The sequence below is a fragment of the Acipenser ruthenus genome, chromosome 13 (genome assembly GCF_902713425.1).
Source record: "Acipenser ruthenus chromosome 13, fAciRut3.2 maternal haplotype, whole genome shotgun sequence".
In the NCBI taxonomy this organism is placed as follows: Eukaryota; Metazoa; Chordata; class Actinopteri; order Acipenseriformes; family Acipenseridae; genus Acipenser; species Acipenser ruthenus.
The window spans coordinates 6,084,675-6,102,476 of record NC_081201.1 but is presented as its reverse complement, the minus strand read 5'-3'; the positions used below and the strand labels follow the sequence as shown (position 1 = coordinate 6,102,476).

At 40.6% G+C, this 17,802-nt stretch overlaps 2 protein-coding genes across 2 annotated transcripts in view; one reads left to right on the top strand and one right to left on the bottom strand.

Moving 5' to 3' along the window:
• Nucleotides 1–530: 530 nt before the first annotated feature.
• Nucleotides 531–3,785, top strand: LOC117418337 (LYR motif containing protein 1-like). Its single transcript, XM_059035297.1, has 3 exons — nt 531–602; nt 827–970; nt 2,205–3,785. Exons 1-3 carry the CDS (start codon nt 531–533, stop codon nt 2,415–2,417), a joined length of 429 nt encoding a protein of 142 aa, XP_058891280.1. The 3' UTR covers nt 2,418–3,785.
• A 153-nt stretch (nt 3,786–3,938) lies between these two features.
• LOC117418465 (dynein axonemal heavy chain 3-like) overlaps nt 3,939–17,802 on the bottom strand; it is a 50,399-nt gene continuing 36,535 nt past the window's right edge. Inside the window, exons 39-60 of the mRNA XM_059035296.1 lie at nt 17,530–17,766; nt 17,172–17,275; nt 16,674–16,968; nt 16,362–16,541; nt 15,953–16,076; nt 15,705–15,861; nt 15,390–15,533; nt 14,516–15,182; nt 14,197–14,362; nt 13,848–14,064; nt 13,326–13,508; nt 11,423–11,621; nt 8,803–10,944; nt 8,374–8,599; nt 7,983–8,227; nt 7,608–7,724; nt 7,171–7,328; nt 6,804–6,971; nt 6,379–6,521; nt 5,809–6,013; nt 4,897–5,034; nt 3,939–4,420 (exon numbers count right to left, since the gene is read on the bottom strand). Coding sequence (XP_058891279.1) covers nt 4,067–4,420; nt 4,897–5,034; nt 5,809–6,013; nt 6,379–6,521; nt 6,804–6,971; nt 7,171–7,328; nt 7,608–7,724; nt 7,983–8,227; nt 8,374–8,599; nt 8,803–10,944; nt 11,423–11,621; nt 13,326–13,508; nt 13,848–14,064; nt 14,197–14,362; nt 14,516–15,182; nt 15,390–15,533; nt 15,705–15,861; nt 15,953–16,076; nt 16,362–16,541; nt 16,674–16,968; nt 17,172–17,275; nt 17,530–17,766 — 6,569 coding nt within the window. The 3' untranslated portion in view covers nt 3,939–4,066. The remainder of the gene's footprint in view (nt 4,421–4,896; nt 5,035–5,808; nt 6,014–6,378; nt 6,522–6,803; nt 6,972–7,170; nt 7,329–7,607; nt 7,725–7,982; nt 8,228–8,373; nt 8,600–8,802; nt 10,945–11,422; nt 11,622–13,325; nt 13,509–13,847; nt 14,065–14,196; nt 14,363–14,515; nt 15,183–15,389; nt 15,534–15,704; nt 15,862–15,952; nt 16,077–16,361; nt 16,542–16,673; nt 16,969–17,171; nt 17,276–17,529; nt 17,767–17,802) is intronic.

The window sequence follows — 17,802 nt, the reverse complement described above, 5'->3', positions numbered from 1 at the left end:
TGGAACCACTGAACAACCTGACAATACTATACACTGGTAAAAGCAACGTTAACGTTCTCTTTTTTATATTATTTAGCTATTACAGTAGTCTAAATTCAACAGTAACTCGCAGCTGAATTGTTAATCTATTCTGTAATTGTAATGCTCTGTTAATGTCATTGATTTGTTTCTGCTCCCCATTACACATGTAAGATAATGCCTCTCTTTCAGTCACCCTTGATAGAACACCAGTTCTGACTGACACACGTTCGGTTGGCAGGTGCTTCTGTACGACTGCACAACTTGATGATGTTTCACAAGCGAAAATCTCAATAGTCATGATCAATACAGGCTGTATACCAGGATTGTATTAATGAAATACATAGATTGATGGGTGGCTTGCTACTGACATGGGAAACCACTTTCTACTGCTGCTTTATGGAATAACGTCATCTTCTGTTAACCTCTCGGACTGATTCAGTAATTAATCAGCCCCCTTCCACTTAACTGTCATCTCAAAAGGGATACCTATACATAAACTTACATCAATGATGTATCACAGTGTGGCCATCAAAACCGGTCTGGAGCTGGAGCTGCTTATTCAGAGCTTTCTCATTTTTATGGTAAAAAAAAAAAAAAAAAACACATTCACATTCACATCACACTTCTTGGATGATTGGAGTGATTGAAAGTGGATGACTCCCATCTCAAATGATATGTTTAGTTAATGATTCATTGTACTGCCTTTTGATTTTTCTAATGCATTCAGTGTCATTTAGTTTGAGTCCTGATGACAGCAGCAATGTGGGGGAGGTTCAGAGTGCTCCGGATCGCTTGAGGATAGTAGTCCCAGTCCGGCCTGGCTCAGGAGACAGATGCAGAGAAGAGGTACATCGTCCAGGAGGCCAGCACCCTGTTCAGGCAAAACATGGATGTGCGTATGCAAAACATAAAGATACTTACTGAACACCGAAATGTATGCCAGTTAAATGTATTAGTGTTCTGAGCAAGTTCAATGCAAAGAGGATAATACTGAACCAGTAAGCAAGGTACAAGGAAGCAATTCATAGAGGGGAATTTCTGTTAATGTCAATGGAGCAAGCTTCAGTGCTTGGGCCACCCGTGGGTTTGTATTGTGCTTTGAAGTGTCAAGTTTCTGTGTTTTGCATGCTTAAACACAGAACAGAGATAGTATTTCAGGAGGTCTATGTTAGTAAAGTTTTTGTGTTTCTGTTGACTTTTTTCTTGGCAGGCACAACAAAGTTTTCTCTGCTTTTGTTTTTGTAGATCTGTCATTTAGCAGTTCATAGTTCTAACACTTTGGATGCCACTCGCTATCAGATGTGATAAATTCAGCAGCATATAAACCAGTTTTATTTCTCATTTGTAGTTGTACCCTTATAGATTATGCTGGTGTCTGACTTGTATATTTTTTATGTTTGTATAACTTTATGATGATGCCTTTTTTTTATTGATTCCTATTTTGAAGCCGTAGAATAATACGCATCCTATTAATTTATTTAAGGGTTGCATTACAGGATTCCATACCCCAGGCCGGTAAGTGACGACAACACAAAATAAAATACATGACCTCTTGAGGACCGAGTGACAGGTCTACTCTCTCAAGAACAGCACCTGGGACCTTTAATTTTTATATCTAGGCTGCTGTGAAGTTGCTATAGAAACCTGTTTTGTGGTATTTTGGTGTTCAACCTTCAAATACTAAAAGATCAATTTTTACTGCATAAATGAATATGCAAGACCTCAAGCTGTTTTTGACCAAATTATATCTGCTGACTCATGATTTATGGCTGTCATGTTTCAATTATGACAATAAACCAGCACTTTTTTTTTTTTTTTTTAATCTGAATTTTTTTAAGCATTAGTAATTTATTTAGCATGGTGCTATATTTTTGACAACTAACTTTGCAGACGAGAGTGAATGCTTGGCCAAAAAGTGATTATTACCGGAATGAGGTAGAAGTAGCAAAAATTGCTGTTCATTACATTAGGCACTGCATCTGAAAAATGCATGTTTTTAATTCTGCGCTCTTGTTCCAGGGGAAAGAGGGAGGGGGCAGTGCTTGTTTTTTGTTTTTTTTTGATAATCGTATCCCCCTTAAGCAGTGAACGGCAAAACAACACAGAATACATTTCAGTGTAGTTCTCAAACTTAACGGAACGATAGTAAAAAAAACAAAAACGTTTGCACAGTGGAGCTTTGAAAGGACTGGCTCAGCGAGAATGGAAATACCCAGAGGGCAATGAACAGTGACACTACAAATTCCCATAAAACCGGATGCCCGTCGAAAACTGGACAGTTGGCAACCCTACCCACAGGCCTTGCCACCCAGGGCGGACGCAAACTGCACGGTCAAGAAAGCCTGAGGAAGCAAGCAAAGCCTGTCTACTTACACTCCCACGACGAAACATCATGACCTTTTCAAGGCAGACGTGAATAGATACTGTTCTTGGAACTTCTATGCAGGTAGGGAATGTGGATGTTTGCAGAACATGATCGATACATTTACAAGTGGGAGGTTTGAATTTGTTTTTCCAAACCTCTGGGTTAAAGCATAACATTAGGCTGTACTACCCTTGCCTATGTTTTGCCCATGTTAACTGTTAACATGTTTTCCATAATGCAATTCCATTTGTAAAGATGTGTTTAGGAAACAAATATCTGTACAGTGGATCTTTCAAGTAGCCTATGCATGTACCCACTGAGCAGCAACAGGGCTTTTAATGCTTGTTCAACCCATATCCTTTCTCTGAAAGTGTAATATTTTAAAGAATTTTTCGTTTCAGTTGAATCCGGGGTGAAATGAATGTCATCATTAAATAAACCAATCGAACTGACAGATGTATAGATTTTTTAGTTCCACTTCACCTTCTGATCGCTTACTGCAATAGCTGTGAATGAATTTTTTGGCACTATACACCTGTGCTTTTTACTTTTACCTTTTACCTTAATAATGTGGTGAACCAGCGTATATTGGTGAACGAAAGATGCATAAACATTTTAAATACACAATGAACTTAATATATTTATTTTTCAGTATTACAAAGCTATGGTTCACTGTCAAAAGTGCAGTAAACATTTGATCTTTGCATCAAAAGCTTGAAAGGGTTTAAAATATTCAACTATAAATACCAACCTTAATAAAATTAAGTGCACTGATGAAAATACAAACCATGGAATTATTGATTTCCATTAAGTCATTGATTTTAATTTAAAATAGAAGATCTCAAAGGGAAGCCAGCAAGCTTCTTATTTTTATTTCTTATAAATGGGATTGTAGTGCTTAGTTTTGCACTACCTGCCTTATTCTGCGTTGTATAGCCAAGACATTTTAATGTACTTGGCTTCCCATTTTCGACCCACTTAGTTGGATTGTAATAAAAAAGCTGATTAGCACTGATCTTGGACTAAGGTAACAGGTGGCCGCATACAGTAACTGCAATAGGTATTCTCAGTATGTATCTATAGCACTGTATAAAATACAAAAATACTTCAGGTTTTATAATGGCAGCAGTGTGGAGTAGTGGTTAGGGCTCTGGACTCTTGACCGGAGGGTTGTGGGTTTAATCCCCGGTGGGGGACACTGCAGCTGTAACCTTGAGCAAAGTACTTTACCTAGATTGCTCCAGTAAAAACCCAACTGTATAAATGGTAATTGTATGTAAAAATAATGTGATATCTTGTAACAATTGTAAGTCGCCCTGGTGTCTGCTAAGAAATAAATAATGATAAATATTTCATCCTCAAATAGCTATTTATTTGGGGTTATACAACAATCTTTGTTCAAACTGGATAGTTTTAAGTTAATAAAGAAAATAACACTCCATACTTGTTTTTGCTGGAATTATCTAAAGAAGTCTTGGGTGAGACCAGCAGGTAAAATCAACAACAATTTTAAAAAGTACACAACGCCACTTAGCCCTGATGGAGAGTGGTGCTTGACAATAGCTTGGTGTATAACTTGTATTGCACTTAAACAGATTTCACCAGCCCAATATTTTGCATTGATAGAATTTTATGGCATTTATTTGGCAGAGAAATTTTAAATAAAAACACAAACTGCAATTAATCATCTAACTGGCAGAGGCAGGCCACCCCTCGGTTAATCCAGTGCTTCTGAGGCTTGTCAGAGGGAAGCTCTATTGGAAGAACATAGTTGGTGGAGTGGCCGGTTGTGGAGAGAGTGCCTCTCCGGGCGCTGGTCTTGTATACAGGGCACACATAAACCCTCTCGTGCAAGAACCTGGAACTGTCCCCCGGCTTTAGCCAGATGATAGGCAGGGGGTCATAGAGGATTTTCGGGAGCGATTCTCCAATGACCATGTTTTTGCGATCCCACCGAGCTCCTTCTAAAAAGAGCCCTTTAACATAGGCTCCATCTTCTGGCTTTGATTCCATTTCAGTTTCCTGCTTTGTGATCTATTTGTAGGATTGCACAACATTAGAAGAATAAGCTTGAGTGATTCAGAAAGAAAAAAAAACTTACTAATATCTTTAAAAAACATTTTCCCTAGATTTATACAACAGATTTGAAAATACACAGCAATACCTAAATACATTTTAAGACGTTGGCAACTATTGAATCTGTGATTTTGTCTTTGCTGTTTTCACCAATAGCTTAAAAACGTATTAGTATAGGAGGCTGTGAGGCAATGAATATGAAATATAATCTGATTAAATTCTCTTTCCTTTTTTTGGCAATAGTGCCCTCTGCTGGGAAAGGGAGAACAGGGATGGGCTGCAACTAGTAAAATGATATTTATACTGTATGTATACTTTTTGTTGTATAATGAAATCATATCATGCTGCAGGTAAGCCTAATGTATTACTTGTTGTATACTACTCTGTACTGCACAGGACGAACCAAAAGCAGTTTTGAAAGATATAAATCTTACCTCAAATTCAAACCCGACATGATCAATAGGTATGGTATATTTTCTGGCAAAGTTCTGTGAGACCCCAGTTAAGAAAGACTGAGTGAAGTAGAATCCAGATATCCAAAACACATTGGGTGGTCCATTGTCTATCCAGTCCTGTGGGGGGGAAAGAGAGACTTATTATTATGCTTAATCACTAGTATGCAACCATTACCAAGACCGCTATTTACACTCCACATTTTATTTTATTATAGTACATTCGTCAAAGTAAGCAAATATGATGTAAATAAAGGCAATGAAAGGTTTGTTCTGTTACTGAACTACAGCAGCGATGACTCCAGACCACACAGGGTTCTTTATTTACTCTCTCGTCTGAGAAGCAGGAGGTACCCATTGTCCTTTTATAGTTCTTGCCAGGTGATGTGAACATGGGCAAAACTTAGTTTCAGCTCCGATTTCTGTGTCACATGTACTGTGGAGCAATGAAGGGAGCCTGTGCCTCTAAATTTGGTCTAACTAATTAGCTACCTCTTCCAGCAGGGAGTTACTTTTTTTAATGTTAAACAAATTCCTTGTCGCCAGTGTAATCTCCTGTAAATTACATGCCTTTGTGGATGCCTTAGCCTTGATATTGAAAGTACAGAGTAAGAAAGGGTTGCCTCATAACTGGTAAATATTAGTATTTAGTAATAGTATTAGTACAGTAAATAGATGTTGCTATTTACTGATTACTTTCTAGCCTTGGTATCAAAACCCTCAACATCCATCTCTAATGCTAGTCTCTTTTTTAAAACATGGCAGATAAACAGTATTAGAAAATGGTGACATCTACACACAAGAAATAGCAATTTATAAAAATTAAAAAATGTGTTTAACATTCTTCTCCTATCTTTACCTGAATTACATAAGATAAAAAAAGTCTTTCAATACCTGTAGAAAATGCAGGCGTGCCAGGAGATCAGCTATGTAGCTGCCCAGGGGTTTCAATGATGGGTAGGATTTGGAAGCCCACATCCCTGGCACTTTGCCCACCAACATACTGTTGAAAACATCCTCCAATTCCGAAGACATCACAACCAGACCTTTGAGTGCCTTTCCGATGTCCATGAGACTGCTCCTTACAATCTGGGTGAGCCTGGAAGAAATGGCAAAAAAACATCAAAATGGAGGTTGTTATTTCTGAGCCAATTTTGAAATAATAATAACAATCAGTGCACCTAATGGTTTTGCCACAGTGTGCAGGGTCATAGGAATCTATTGGTTTGTAATGAATGGCGTGTGCATAAAAGACATGACTACAGATCCCGGTACGGGGGACTGTAGCGTGTCTGCCTTTAGTGCCAAGGGTTGGTGGTGTGATTCCGGACAGCGGTGAATGTGAAAAATAAAATAGAATTAATAAAATAAAATAAAGCGTTACAGGTTCCATACTGCCCCAGATAAATGCAACATGTTCTGCATTGTAAAAAACGTGATCAGTTCAAAGGGGTGTCCCTGTACCTGTTAAAGCGAATAAGCTCCTGTCTCAGGACAGTGTTCATGGACTCTTCATACACCACTGGGTACTTCTCGATCACCATCTCCAAGTTGAAGTCTTTGGGGAGTTTTGATAAAATATCAGCAGCTAAGTTGTCAACAACCTCCTGAAAAGGGATACAGAGTCAGCACTCGGCTCTTGTGATCAGATGCTCAGATGCAAGAACACAGCCAGGAAATCAGAACCAGTTGGTAAATGGTTACGAAGAGATACAGGATGAAGAAACAAAATATCACGTAAACATAAATTACATTTAGAAATTGAGAGACTCAAACTGCAAGTTGGGGGAAAAAATCAACAAGTGTAGTGTATTTGGTGTTGAATGACAATACAGTTTTGATTTGAGCCAAAATAACCAACGATTTGAATTCATTACAAGGTTTGTTACCTGTGAGGACTTGCCCCCTCCTCCAGATTGCCTGGGTAGAGTGAGCAGCACCCCATCAAACAGCTGATTGGTCTCCTTATTATCCTTTGTGATGTCAGCGTTCTCATGGAGCCCAAACACCCCTGGATCTGTGGTTGCTGGTAGGTTCCGAATGTAATCAATGTAGGACTGTAACATAACAGAAATGCATGTCATCACAGCCTAAACTTCTGATACAGCACACCTGCCTGTCAGTGTAAAACTATTCACCACTACAAGCCAGAAATAACAGTATTAATTCACTGTTCAATTAGTCATACATTTCGTTCTATTCCGAATTAACCGGGAAATGCTGAGCTGTTTTTAAATGTATCATAACAACACTCACTTGATAGGGACCGTGGGGCGGGATAATGTAGACATCCCCATCAGAAAGCCTGTAATTATCCCGCTCCACAAGATTTCTGTTGTAGAAAATAGAGAGAAGCGACAAAAGCAGACGCCTGTCTTTGTCATCTGTCACTCTTCCTCCATAGTTGCATTCACCTGTGCAGAGGAGCAATGCAAAAAGGCCATTGTGTATTAATGTTCTACACTATAAACAATAAAGAAGCTTCACGGAGACCCATATAACCACATACTACATAAGAGAGCAAAGTATATAACTTGGCTATATCTATATCTATTCCTAGGCTTTACAGGGTTTATCAAAATGATCATGTATCAAATTACATAAAGTACAATCTATTTTATTTTTCAGCATTTGTTTGTGAGAGTATCACTTTTATTTAATTTTTCTTGAATTCTATTCATAAGCTGCCTCACCTGTCAGGTATGTCAGTGCCTCAAGCGGTACCTCTTCATACTCATTTAGAAACATCTGGATCTGCCTCATGCTGATTCGAAGATCAGACTCATTAAACTCATATGGGATATTCCAGCCTGGCAAAGAGAGGCACATGATTGTGTGTAGTACTGTGTGATCTCTAATGAAAGGTCAAGCAGGGTCTTTGTTTTACCTACAGATGCAGAACCCCCTTGTGTGTAGTATGGTTTGGTAAAAGGCAAACATCCAGAACATACCTTGACTATCATGCAGGAATAGTTATTGTCTGGAATTGTATGTGAACTTTTTACAAGTACAGCAAAGTTAAGGCTAAAATGTTAACAATATTATATTGATGCAAGGGAGATCCTTACCCAAGGGCCCAAAGTTTCTTCTCTCTTGGACAAGAGCATGGAAAAAGCACAGCCCTAAAAGCAGCTTCTGCCAGATCTGCTGCTTCTCGCAGCTGTTGAAGAAAGCAGGGTCTGATATAGGGTCATTGAGGTATGAGCGTAGCAGGTTAGCGCGAAGGCCTTTAGGGGGCTCGTTGGTCATCTTCACCCCATTCTGGAGAATGCTGACTGGGAACTTGTCCGAAGGATAGCTTGTCAGCCACAGCCTGGGGAAGAATGTAGGACAAAATACTGACAAGTTGTAAACAGAAACTTATGTACAGCTCGATTTTAAGGGCTGAATCCTGAACTGCATTTACATGCTTTCCCACATAATATATGATTCTCCCCAACTCAGCGAGAATGTCTTTACCTGAACTCTGGATTGGTGTTCTCTGGTGTGATGATCTCCTCACATATCTTCTCTAAAGCAGGCATCCAGCTGGTGGCCAGGTGGCAGTTTTGCAACACGACCCAGGTGCCAGCTTTAAATGCACTTTCAATCATTTTAGCTGCAATAGGGCCCTGCCCCTGACCCAGGGAGATAGTCTGGATCTTAGTACCTCCCATCCCCAGGTCATCAGCGAACTTTAGCAAACCTAGGAACATTGCAAAGGTTTGAGAAAAGGAAGTGACCTATTGTATTTCAAGCTGGTTTGTTAACATGCCACACTCACTGAAGTTCTGACATTTTTATTGGTTGGATTTTTACTTCACCCTGTGCACAAGGTTGATGGTAAATAGTGAGATCAGTATTTTAATATTTGACCCATTACCTCGTTAGGAATATATGACACATTACCTGCCATTGGATCTGCTCCAGGGGAAAGCACAAATATCAGTGGGGCACAGCAGTTGGAGTCGTTATAACTCCCTACCAAGTCAAATGTTGGCGGTTCAATATACGTCTTCCCCATATTATCTGTGATAAAATCTTGTACTGCTGGAATAATCTTATCAGGTCTGAAACACCGCAGTACCACCATGCGCTCCATTCCTTTCAGAATACTCCATTCATCTGGGAATTTCTCCTCATTGGGTTTGGCAGAGTCATAGATCTCCTTCCACTTGGGAATGTTGGACCTGACATGCTCCATCAGACCATGAAGACTTTCCATGCTGGATGCCCGCACAATTTCAGACCACGATTTGTCTGACAGCCAATCAGGGGCCGGGTTGGGGTGAGGGTTCTCCAGGGCAATGCCTCCCGTTAGGAGGAAACGCCACAGCTGATCGTTCACGTTCCCTTTTCCTGTCATGATCCCAATGGTGAGCAGAAGGGAGAAGAGCAGCTTATCCTTCTCAAAGAGAGAGCGGCAGACGTTGTTGTATATGCTGTTTGTGGAATGAGCAATGATGTTATTAATTCGCTTCAGCAGGACCTCACTGGTTTTACTGTTCGCGATGGATTGGATGTAAAGGTTAATAAACCAGGTTAAGGAGTACTGGTACATTGGCTCAATATTGGCCAGTTCGGAAATGCAGAAGAAAATAATTGAGGAATGGACAGCAACAGGCCTGTAGCCCAAGCGGGTCTCATCAATCTGTTTCTCAGTGGCGGACGCAATCTGCTGCTTCTCTGAAATCTCCTCAGACAGCACTTTGGAAGAAGACAAGACTTTTATGGCTGTCTCATCTTCCAGGATGTTTCCTTGGGAGCAAGACAGGACCTCTAGGATTTTGTCTTCAATTTCCTTCAGCTGTTTCTTATTGGCGGCACTCTCTATAATCAGTTTGTTCTTCTTTTCTTCTAGCTCAGGTTTTTCCTTGGCAGCTACAATTCCTAGCAATTGGTCCTCAAGCCCCAAGGGGGTAATCATGAAGTTCAACAAGCAAACCTTTACAGCAACTTCGGGTAGGTAATGTGGGTTTCTCAAGCGGGTAGTGATGTAGAACCTAAAGTCTTTGGAGTATTCAATAATGTTCTCGCCTAACCTAATGTACTCTACTCCCTGTTGTTTAAATGTCTGCTTCAACAGCACAGGCTCCAGCACGGCATCCAGCTCTTCCCTGATGTTCTCCAGTAGGACGGGGGTACCGAATTGTAAGGCATTTTCCATGGTTCTCACATAATTGGCATCGGACAACTTGATAACAGAAAGCTTATTTGATTTCTCCATGTTTTTGATCCACTTGTTAGCCTGGCCCTGGGGATCAATCATTAGGGGCCACCGTCTGGAGTTGGACACGATGATCCCATTGTCGATGGAGAAAGAGTCGACTGGGAGACCTGCGATCTGCCAAGCTCGTATCTTCACAGGGTCCCCTAAGGTGTTGCTCAGGGTAAACTCCTCTGAACATGGGACTTTCCTTTGCTTGCAAAGGATATGCCACTGCTTCTGGCACTCCAAACGGTAATCAACCGTGAAGGCCCCCAAGTAAGCCACCATCCCAGAAGACAAAAGAACGTCTCCTGTAAGATTGGTGTACTTTATCCCCAACAGACGGGCAGCTTCTATCCACCTATCCTTCTCGCCGCCCAGACCACCTATCAACTTCTCAGCCCTGACAAGCTTCTGGGAGCAGAGCTCTATGTTATTTTCCAGGTATATTTTCTTGTTGTTCATGATTTCGAATTCATCGTTCAGTGCCTGGAGGCGGTCTTCTACTTCCTTTAGCTCTGCTCGTTTGATTTTCAGTTTCTCCATCTGAATCGAAAGCTCCGACTCTGCCTCTTTGAGGCGCTCACGTTTTGGGGCCACGATCTTGGCCACACGCTCATATACCTCCATGGCGCGCACCCACTTGCAGAGCCCCTCACAGGCAGACGATACATTCTTGATTACTGATGGATGGAACTCTGGATTGTCGATGAACTTCTCCCGTATCTTCTTAATGTTGGCTGCCGGGATGTTGTCTTTGTCGAATGCCTTAAGGTTGTCAAGGAATTTCATGTCGCTCAGGAGCTTTTTAGAAGGGCCCCAGAAGTCCTCAATCATTTTACCTAGAATTGGGGAGCAGAATAAGAATCATCAATATACTCTTAGATTTGTTATTTCATTTCAAGATCGCTGCTCAATCCAATGAGAAGTGAAGCAGAATCAAAAGTGAATAACACTTGCTTGGTACATAATGCAAAGTGAACTAGAAGTAGGACTTTTTATGGTTGAAGTGTCACATGTTTAAAATGTTTAGGAAGGTATTTTATAAGCAGGTGCATAGCCCATACCACTCATCACTTCTTGACATATGTGCCCCTCCCTCCTAATTTAAACCTCGATTTACCTGTTCTCCCATTTCAAGTTTGACAGCATAATTATAAGCTTTAACAAGAAAAGGGAAAGATTTTTTGAAGATGGAAAAAAACAACTGTTATATACCTTGACTATCATGCAAGAATGGTCTGGACTGGTATAAGACTATATTTTTTAAGACAGCCTATATTTTAATATGAAAAGCAGAGACTCCGGGGAACATCCTACCTGAACCCCCTGGATCTGGTTTCCTTTCTGGTTTAATTCCTTTCATAACGCAGATACTCTCCATGACCAATTTGACAAGGCCAGGGGGGTTCTGCATGGATTTCACCACAGTGATGTCAGCGGGTTTCAGGGTATCCAAAGCTGAGAGAGCAGCCTCTAGTGCTGGCATTGCTTCAGCCAGGTCCCCCTCACATTCATCCTGTAGGGAAAAGTAAGAATGTAATGAAGAGCATCACTTTGCATTCCATATACTCTTTTAATAACCTACCTCTGATTAGGTGCTATACTGAATATGTAGTGTTCCTCATTTTCAGTTTATTCCGAATTTTACCAAATGTTTTAACTGGACGTCGGTTTTTACTAATTTATACCCGATTTTTGTCTATTATTCAATATTATCCTGGTACTATTTTCTAGGAAATACTCAATAATTTGATTAAAATGCTGTTTTATTTAGACTCCGACACTGTAATAAGCAGCCCTACACTGTATCCTAGGACACAGCAGATGTTTAGATGTCAGAGGATCAAATAATGTTCAAATGTGGTTCTTTGTCACTTCACAAACACCTGATTATGTTGGCCAATCAAAGTCTGATTGTTGTGGCAATTGCTGGGCGTAGTAACCACCAGCTTGATCAAAAACTAAATTGAAATACGTACACAAAAATACAATATTTTTAGTGGATGAGGAATGGGAAGAAAACGTAAATCAGTTTATGAATATTCAAAAGAAAACAAATGTTTCAAAGTATACAAAAAGCAAAAATAGCAGAAGTGGGTCAGATGAGGCAGAGGATGCATAGGGCTGCAAATACTGCTGCATTGAGGTACATGTTCACACTGACAATAAAAGAACATACTGAAAAATAAGCAACACATTAAACTAAAACAAGAAAGTGAACTGAGAGACAAGCAATCCATTTATGCGGCTTTTACACACGCTTTAAGAAAAAGAGAAAGCAGGATGACTGTGTTGATGAGTTTGTCAGAGCGTTGTGCTTTGCTGGACAGTCACTGTTTATTGCAGAGAGGTATGTATTGGTGACTTCGTGCGACAGGACTGTCTGTCCATCAGCTAAAACGCTGCCTAACACCGACAATCTTAATCGTAAATATTTGACAGAAAATGGTGATGCTTTAGTGGTAAACTTACATGGAACGCACTGATGGAAATGTCCAGTGTGATTTCTGACGCGTCCTCCGATGGCTTGCACCACCCAGTTCTGTCAATTTTATTTTATTTTTATGATTTCAAGGTGAATAAACCTGGCTTGTTTTGTGCTGATGTCATGTTCATACCTTCTGTAGATACTGTTTCCGTCAGCACAGCGATTGCCCAAATGTTCGCAAAGTACCAGTTAACTTGGGAAAACGTGGCTTCAGCGCACAGATTGTGCTTCATCAGACCGGGGCATTAAACCTAATGAGAAACCAGAACTGCTGCACTTCATATTCCACATGTAAAGGGTGTATACTGAGATTTTTTCCACCCGATTTTTACCGATGTTTCAATTAAAAACATTTTTTACCGATTTTAATATATGTAAAATAAAATCCGAAAAATTCCCGGAAATTTTTTTTAAAGATAAAAACCGAAAACGCGGAACACTATAAATATGTTATACAGACATTCAGGAAATGCAATTATTTTGATGATGGGTTCCCCCATCCATTAGGTGACTGCAACCCAATCACAATTAAACACATGTTACTTTATGCAATCACTACTAAAGAAAGAATTCTGAGGTAAGCCTTATATTAAGTATAAGGTATAACGTTTTTGCTCCCTGTTCCTTTCTTTAGATTAGCTCAAAACCCAGAACTAGTGTTCATTACTTCCTAATAAGACATCAGTAAATAAAAGGCATACAATAATATTGTAAAGGGATAAAGGGGTATACCTTGATGGCTTTTGCTGCAGCAGCGGCCTTATTAGCCACCTTCTCGTCAGCCAATACCAGCTCTTTCTTTGCATCCACCTGTACTGTTTCCTGTTCAATCTTAATCATCATCTTCTCAGTCTCAGCCGAGGTCTTAATTAGCTCAGGCTGCAGGGCAGTAAGCTCTTTTTGCATCACCGAGACCTAAAGGGGAGATTAAGAAAGTAACAGCTATTTGAAAATCCTGTTTTAAAAATCATATATAGAACTACCTTTACAAGTGACACAGTTATTCTCCCGAGTTTGAAAATCCTTACTTCCAGTCCAGATTTTAATGAATGTTTTTGTGTTAGTAATTGTCCAGCAAATCCTACAGATGCTTTTTGGAATTAGGTTTGGTGACACTCAAAATTAATTCCAGGTCCTGGAATGTTGGGATGTGTTTAAAGATATGTTATATTTCTGTCTGTTTTAAGAGGACCATCATCAACCTGACAGAAGCAGCTTTGTGTGTTCCCTTGAATGAGAAGTAAATGTGCCCACCTGTGAAGCAGCAAAGTGCAGTTTCTCCAGGCCAACAATGTAGCGGTTTCTCATCATGTCAACCTCCTGTCTCTTGCTTTTGAGCAAGGCTTTAAATGTAAGGATCAGCTCCAGGTAGGAAGTTGGCGTCACGTAATTGTGTCTCCGGAGCGTAGAAAAGTACTTCTCTGAGAGCACCCGCACACTTTCTTGGAAGTATTTACACACTGCAACAACCCTAGGAGAAATTACAGACAGCAACAAAGCAGATATGAAGATGATGGAATATAAGGAAGCATCGTGGTTCCTTTGGGTAAGTAGAAAACCAAGAAAATATGGAAAGCTTAATCAGATAATGATTCACACTTACTCTTTCCTGATCTCATCTTCTAGTTCTACTTCTTCCAGGAACTTGTTAGCCACCATCTCCAGAGCGTCAGTAGGCCAAGCCTGGAACCAGTCAATGGTGCAGCAGTTTATCAATGAGGGGAACATGCGCAACCGATTACGAAATGCATCTCCAATGGGACTCATAGCTGTACCAACGGAAAAAGCAAGCAGCGTTATACATTACATCTCCAAGCTTCATTATAGTCCAGGATGAAAGAAAAAAGAAATTACCAAATCAATTGTTTTTAAACCTTATATTCTAAGGTAATCATTTTACAGTAAAGACCTTGCGTTCATACCTAGCACGATATGCAAGTTGGCTTTCACCCTGTCGATGAAGAAGTTGTACATAGCGAGGGCGGTGGAGTCGATCTTCTTGCCCTCCATCCTGGCCACTCCCTGCATTTTCTCAATGATCTCGGCCCGCTCGTCAGCAGGGAAGATGTTGGGCACGTCGCCCGTGTTCAGCAGCATGTTGATGTCCTCCACGAACGTCTCATCTTTGATCTGGTTGTCGCCGAACAGGAAGACCGTGTTCTTGCCGACGGCCCCGGCCTTGAGCATGACCTTCTTGAGGTCCTCCCTCCACTCGGAGGTGGCGTAGTTTTTGGTGATCTCGATCTGGAAGAGATCAAAGTCGTTGATGAAGGTGGCCAGCTTGGTGGCGCTCTGCCGCCCCGATCCGCCGATGCCCACGAGCAGCAAGTGCCCGTTGTCCTGCTTCAGCACGCGGCAGATTCGGGAGATGTGCTCGATGGCGAATTTGAACATGACCAGGGACATGGGCGCCTTGCTGACGTTGTTGTACTCATCCAGGTAGTACTCCATCACCCCGGTCAGCTGCTTCAGGTCGGTGATCTCGTCATAGGCCTTCACGTCAGAGTCCGGCTTAAAGTAGTCCCCGAAGAACAGGCTGCGGATGTTCTCATCACTCACCTTCCCTGATGGTGTCAGGTGACTCAGCAACTGAGTAAAAAATATTGTAAAAATAATTATTATTAGTATTATTATTAATCATATTCACTGATTTGCTTTGGATTTACCTATTCACTAGTTATATACTGCATACAGTTTATTTACTTTGTTACAAATTTGTTTCAGAAGCAAAGATACACGCTTAATAAGGCAGGCAAATGCAATGCCATCATACCTCTTAAAGTGACTGTACATTACCTTATCCACACTTTGTTTGAAATAACTTGACGTCCTCTCCTTGACAATGTTAAAGAAAGTGAGTCTGTCATCGCTATCAATCAGCCGGTCATAGAAAACTCGGTACACTTCGTGAATCCAGAGCCTGATGAGCTTGTCTCCTTCCTAACAAACAGAGAGACCACATTGGGTTTTTGGGTCCTTATAAAATCTATACCATGGTAAAAGCAAAGTGTAGTAAAGCATAGTGAAATTGCTGCAGTATTTGTTCATGTTATTCTTATACATCTTATAAAAATAATTCATTTTTTCTTTGTAAAGAAATCTGTTGCCTGCCTGTAGATGTGTGTTTGGGCACAGTAGGACTCCTCGAATCACGCGGGAGAAGTCTCGTAGATTGAAGATGTAGTGGGATTTGGAAGGGGTGGGGAGGAAGTTCTCCATAGCCGCCACATAGACAGCCATGGTTGCCTGTACCATAATCTTACCCAATCTGAAATACAGCACAGTCCATCACTTACTCATTTTCCTGTCTAGAAGGTCAGTGTAAAAATTATTTAAAAAAAAAATATATATACGATTACCTCGAAAACGAGGCATCAAATCCCTTGCCAAAATGCCAGTCGACAATGGAAGTAAAAATCTTACTCAGGGTTTCATCGTCGAACGAGTCAATAGAGATAATGTTCAAGTGACGGGTGAAACGACCTGCATTAAAAACAAAATAGTTCTGTCTTCTTAAGTATATGGCGGTTTCATTCTTTTAACATGCCTTAAACAAATGTTTAAATGTTGATTTTGAAGTTATATTAATCCATACAGTACACTCACATTTTGAGTTTTTAGATATATATACTGTGGCAAACATAGCCATTACTTTGTTAGGTCCCTATTTAAATTGTGAAATGACATTTGAAAACCCCTTAAGTGAAACACAAGGTTCTAAAAAAGTCTTTAAGCACATTGGTGTCTGCATTTTGCACTGTTCTGTACCTGTAATGTCATTCCTTCCTCCACCAGGTGGCCCCATAGCAGACATAAACAAGACATCCACAATATCCATCCTGGATGTGTCTTTTCTGTCATACCAGTGGGCGTGATCTATCCACTGTCTGAGCAGTTCAATAGGGGGCTGTGCTCCATACACTTCTTTCGCAGGCATGTTTAGATCATCTACAAAAAAATACAAATAAATGATGATTCAAATTGTGTTAAAGGACATGTACATATAGATTAAACACTTGGAAAAGATTATGATTTTTAACTATTTGTAAGGTTCCCTGATAATAAGTTAATTGTCCTTACCCACGTACACCACTGTCTTCTTTCCCACAGGAGGGCCAAACATGCCCTTCCGTCTGCGGTCCAGTTTGGCCATGATAATGTCCTGGGTCTGATTGGCTGAGGTCCTTGCCGAGAAGTTGATGCAGTTGGGGGTGTACTTTTCCTTGGGCAGGTGGACCAGGAAGTTGTTATTGATGGCTGATTTCCCTGTGCCTGTGGGACCCACAAACAGCATGGGCACCTCATGGGTCAGGTATGTCTTCAAGAAGAAGTTCTGACGAGCCGTGTCCATGGTCGGAATGATGAGATCAGAGACCTTTGAGAGGTAAAAACTAAAGTTACATAAATTATTATTGTAATAGGTTTGGTTATCAGCAGATCTTACTGAGGACTTTTCAGAATGCAATAGCTCATCAAGTCCCTTTTGCTGTGCTTTGGAAGATATTTGGTAATACTACAAAAAACTATGTTAATTTAGGGTTGTGATAGATTAATGGGAAGCCTCAGAGCAATGACTACCTTTGCACCAGCAGCGATGGTAGCCTCTTCTTTTGTGATGTAGTCAGTCCAGGTATTCCACTGCCCAGATGCTTGTTTGTGGAAATAATACTCATATACGGTCCCTGTTGATTTTTTAAGAAGACTTTATTTTAGGCTAATTCTTATTTTTATTTGAAATATTAATACTAGTCACACCCCACAACATATTTAATCTGTACAAATTATTAATTATTTTTATCTATAAACATTTCAATTAGAAAGCTGAGTTGAACACACATAAAGATGATATACTAAAATAAATGTGTCAATGGCTGGGAAACATGCAAGCTCATTACTACCAATCTGTCACCCAGTATTTGCCATATGAAAGAATGACCTCGTTCTGGAAAGACGTTGTTTTTAGTAAGCTTGACGCTCTTTGGGCGCGGGTTCTTGTCGTCCATGCCCATGATCACGTTGCGGTAAAACACGTCAAACTTTTTCCTGCCCTCCCCGTTGATGGTGCCGCCAATGGTCCAGACCACAGCAAAGAGGAAGAGCCCCTGCAGCCACAGGGTGATCTGCTGGCTGGACATCAGCTCCTTCCCATCCTTCCCAGAACTGGCTATCTCATCTGAAAACAGACAGTGAAAGCTGCCTTTTAGCTTTT

Coding starts and splice junctions, on each gene's coding strand:
- LOC117418337 (XM_059035297.1), top strand. CDS start 531: ATGTATCACAGTGTGGCCATCAAAACCGGTCTGGAGCTGGAGCTGCTT. Junction 603..826: donor AGAGCTTTCTCATTTTTATG/GTAAAAAAAAAA, acceptor TGAGGATAGTAG/TCCCAGTCCGGCCTGGCTCA. Junction 971..2,204: donor GAAATGTATGCCAGTTAAAT/GTATTAGTGTTC, acceptor GTGGAGCTTTGA/AAGGACTGGCTCAGCGAGAA.